Raw genomic sequence first — 4,114 nt, forward strand, 5'->3', positions numbered from 1 at the left:
GTCAATATTGGAAATCCCCTTAGCCCAGTACAAATCTTTTGTGACACAGTGATTCACACACAAGACATGTCAACGTGCCGACCATGGACCCGTTGGTAGTTCGTTCTCTGGGCTGAGCCGAGAGTCTCTCCGGGTTGCATCTTCTTCCCAACGGCCTGCCAACCGAGGGAGACAGTCTCGCCACCAACCTCCATCTGGAGCGGAGCGTTCGGTCACGCAAGCCAACTGCACCACGGGTAAACAGCCTCGTGGCATCGCGTCACATCCACCCCGCGCATGCCTTCTCTTTTTCTCTTTGTTATTATTTTTTCCCAAGAAAAAGAGGGTTCCTAGCTACGCACGTTTAACGATAGATAGATAATCACTAGGAATGTGTTCCATCCGTATCTTTAGGCGACATATTAGGATTATTTTTTAAAAAAGTCTTTAGTGGTACGTTTTGACTATGGGTTTATTTTACAATATACATATCATTGATGGCTACAAACACCGATATCATATTAAAAATAAATTAACCCAACTTCTATACACTAAGAATATACCTGCATATAGTTTGGGTATTTGTTTTTCAAAATTTATAAATTTCACTTTTCAAAATACTAATATTCTTACTAACTTGAAGCAGATGGAGTACATCAGTTATTAAAAATCAACATGCGTGTATGTGTCCCGTCACTAAATAGAAATATTCTTCTTTGCCTCTCTTCATTCCACTATTCTAATGTCTCAACCCAAATAGCCACAAAACTTTAGAAACCTTTCTGATAAAAGGAACTTTATAAACATTAACCACACTAACGCACAAAAAGTTATTTGGGTCCACATGTGAAAAATAGTATTAATAGATATTTTATAAGAAACACGATGTCCAAACCACTATTTTTAAAATAGTCAACAATATAGGCTTAAAAAAGCAATGGCCATAAGCATGCATTGTAAATTAAACTATGCCCAAAACTACATATTAAAAAAGTTTGAGGTATTAGTAGTACCTTATTAGCAATTTCATTAAATTTTATGTGAATAAAATAAATGTAAATCACTAAATATGCTTGTATGCGCATAAGGGGGGGTCAAAGTTTCAAAAGTTGATAAGAGGTCACACAAAAAACATATGAGATCGAGATAATCTCTCCCAGAATAGAAATATGTATCTGATGAAATGCACACGAGAACGATTTCGACCAAAGGGTGTATACAAATAAAAGCACATCAAGCAACTTCCATTTATCCTTTGACATGCACTATGTGTCCATAGAGACTGACGTCAAACGTGTACATGTACATATAGTTGCAGATTTAGTCACACAGACATCCTTGCAGTATTATTGCAAAAACATTTTGGTTATTGCACATATACCATGCATAATCGTCGCACTCAAGTATACTGTAATAATAGAGATGATCAGTCCATGGAGTAGCAGATCTGCTTGAAGGCATCAACGTGCTCGTCGTTGAGCGCCACGAAGAGGTCGACGCCGCCCTTGGCCGAGCACGAGGGCACGAAGATCATGAGCCCCTCGATGGGCAGGTCCGGCGGCAGGAACGCGCACGGCGGCCCGTGCCCGAAGTCGAGGTCGTGGAACCTGAACCCCAGCCAGCTGTCCACCTCCAGGTCCGGGCAGAAGGCCGTCCCAGGCCTCGCCGCTGTTGACGCCAGCTCCTCCCCGGCGCGCTCCGCCACCTCCCCGAAGTCGACGAAGGACTGGATGTACTCGGCGTCGACGCGCGCCACGGCGTCGCGGATGGCGCCGGCCACGGCGGCATAGCTCGACGACAGCACCTCCCGGGCCTGCATCCTCGGGAACGCCCAAAGAACCATGTTGCCGAAGTACTCCATGGGCACCGGCGGCTGGGCCCGGCCCCTGCAGTTGACGGCGACACGTATCTGCGTGGGCTCCTCCGGCGGCAGGTCCCGCGCCGCCGTGACCTTCTTCCACGCGTGCGCCAGGAGGCACTGGAACGTGCTGCACCGGCCGCCGACGCTGGCGACGCGGGCCTTGAGCCCCGCGATGAACTCCTCCGGGAAGTGCACGACGAGGTTCTTGATCCTGTCCCCGGGGAGCACGCCGTAGGAGTGGCTCGGGCTGTGCTCGCCACGGAACTCGATGTTCCGGTGGTCGAACTTGGGCGCCGGCGGGTCGCGGGGGACGGCGATGGCCGTGTGGTCGGTGAAGGGCGACGGGAGGGTCGCCGAGGCGGTGCGCACGGCGGTGGCCCACGCGGTGTAGAAGAAGCTCATGGCCTGCCCGTCGGCGACGAGGTGCTGGCATGCCGTGCCGATCACCAGGCCGCCGCAGCGGTACCGGGTGAGCTGCGCCTGGAAGAGAGGCTCGTCGGCACGCTCCTGCACAAAAAGTTCATGATGAACGTCAAAATCATGTGCAAAGAATTCAAACTCCCAAAACTTTACTGCATGCGAACTAAGGCTAGCAGATCCTTCGAGAGATGCGCGACACGCATGCACGGATGGGAATGACGGACCCTTGTACGGTTCTTGTTATTGTGAATGAACAAGTTCGGGGGGAACCGTACGGCATAGTCAGACAAGAACCTTTGTACGCATAGTCAGACACGTTGTTCAAAAGAAACACGTACGTAACCCGTTCACATACAGACTATATCCAAATTATTATTACCATGTCAGCCTTGGGGTAGAGGTCGTTGATGTGCGCGGCCACGTCGTGCGCCAGCGCGTCGGCGAGGTCGGCGTCGGCCTGGGCCTCGACGACGAGCACCCCGGCGTCGTTGAGGTGGAAGCACTTCCTGCCGCTGTCGTCGACGCCGAAGCGGCCGGCTAGGTGCGGGTACCTGGCGACGGCGGCGAGGAGGCCGTCCACGAGCGCGGCGTTGTCTGGCGCCGGCGCGTTCCAGGCGAAGACGGCCGGGATGTATCCGTCGGTGGAGGCGCGGTCGAAGGCCGTGAGCGGGGACTTGCTGCCGCCCCCTCTGCAGGTCGCTGGCGGGGGCCTCAGCACCGCGCGGCGCGTGATCTCCACCGTCACTGCCATCATCGTCGTGGTCGCAAGCCCCGCGGCCTAGCTAGTGAAGAGCTAACTTAGCAAGAAGGAGCTACTGATTTGCTGGTTGATTAGTGTGTGTTCTGTAGTATGTTGATGCTTATTAGCGTGCTGTGTGGGTTAGCACATGTGTCTGCGTGTGTATATATAGGGGCCGGGGCGGGGCTTGGTGGTGCTGGGCTCATCAAAGCGGGGCGGGGGCTGGCGGGAAAGTGACGCGGCCACACCAAGCGCGAGAAGGGCGGTCAAAATGCGGTTGCTAAGGTTGACGCTGGGAGCAAACGTGCACTCGTCTCTCTTGAAGAGTGCACGCGCACTCAGCGTGAACTTTCCACCGCGTCGCAATAAGGAGCCAAAGAAGTCCAAGCCCAGGGAATGAAATTCTCCGTGTTCCATGTTGCATTGGAAAGTACTAATCAACTTGGGAGAATGTCCCACTGCATGCAAATGCACGGGACTATCTGTACGCTACGCTTGCATTGCAGCATGCTGCGTGCGTAGCTTATTCTCTATTTGTGCATGGTAACATAGTATACGCGTGCTGTTAGAAGCAGAAACGAAAAATGAGCGCTAAATAATGTACCATCATTGGCAAGATTTTATGTCATTGGCAACATTTTATTGATACGAGTGTACGTCTTTGATGCTTCCACCTTTATCAACATTATTGCTGCGAATTTTTTGCATTGTCTAAATGCTCCAGTACATGAGCATCGCAAATTTGTGGATAAATGTACAAGTAGCTTCTCCAGAAACTGAAAACAAATGTGCTACGACTACAGGAACAAGAACAGAAGATCCCCCGAGTGCTCTAACAAAAGAGAAACGTTTTGTGATACTTTGATTAGTATTGTAAAGTACACTTTTCTTCGTAGTGTTCATTGCCAAAAAAAGACTCATATGGGATATTCCCTCTCCTCTCTGGCGTTTCCTTTAATTTGGATCCATCGAAGACTAATTATCTTATACGATTGTACGTAAGCCTTTTGGGATAATTTATGTTACAACGAGTTATTGTCTTCAGGCCAACCGTTATTTGCTTATCTGCCCGTGTCGTCGTGCTCGAAAAGACCTCTGAATTGTCCACAACTAAC

The 4,114-nt window shown here is 50.3% G+C and overlaps 1 protein-coding gene across 1 annotated transcript; it reads right to left on the minus strand.

Moving 5' to 3' along the window:
- Window positions 1-1,195: 1,195 nt before the first annotated feature.
- LOC101777838 (tryptamine hydroxycinnamoyltransferase 2) lies at window positions 1,196-3,123 on the minus strand. The gene is made up of 2 exons (XM_004983026.2): window positions 2,640-3,123; window positions 1,196-2,347 (listed from the first exon to the last, which is right to left on the minus strand). Exons 1-2 carry the CDS (start codon window positions 3,012-3,014, stop codon window positions 1,406-1,408), a joined length of 1,317 nt encoding a protein of 438 aa, XP_004983083.1. The 5' UTR covers window positions 3,015-3,123; the 3' UTR covers window positions 1,196-1,405.
- Between the last annotated feature and the right edge of the window lie 991 nt (window positions 3,124-4,114).

The sequence above is a fragment of the Setaria italica genome, chromosome IX (assembly GCF_000263155.2).
Source record: "Setaria italica strain Yugu1 chromosome IX, Setaria_italica_v2.0, whole genome shotgun sequence".
Taxonomy (NCBI): Eukaryota; Viridiplantae; Streptophyta; class Magnoliopsida; order Poales; family Poaceae; genus Setaria; species Setaria italica.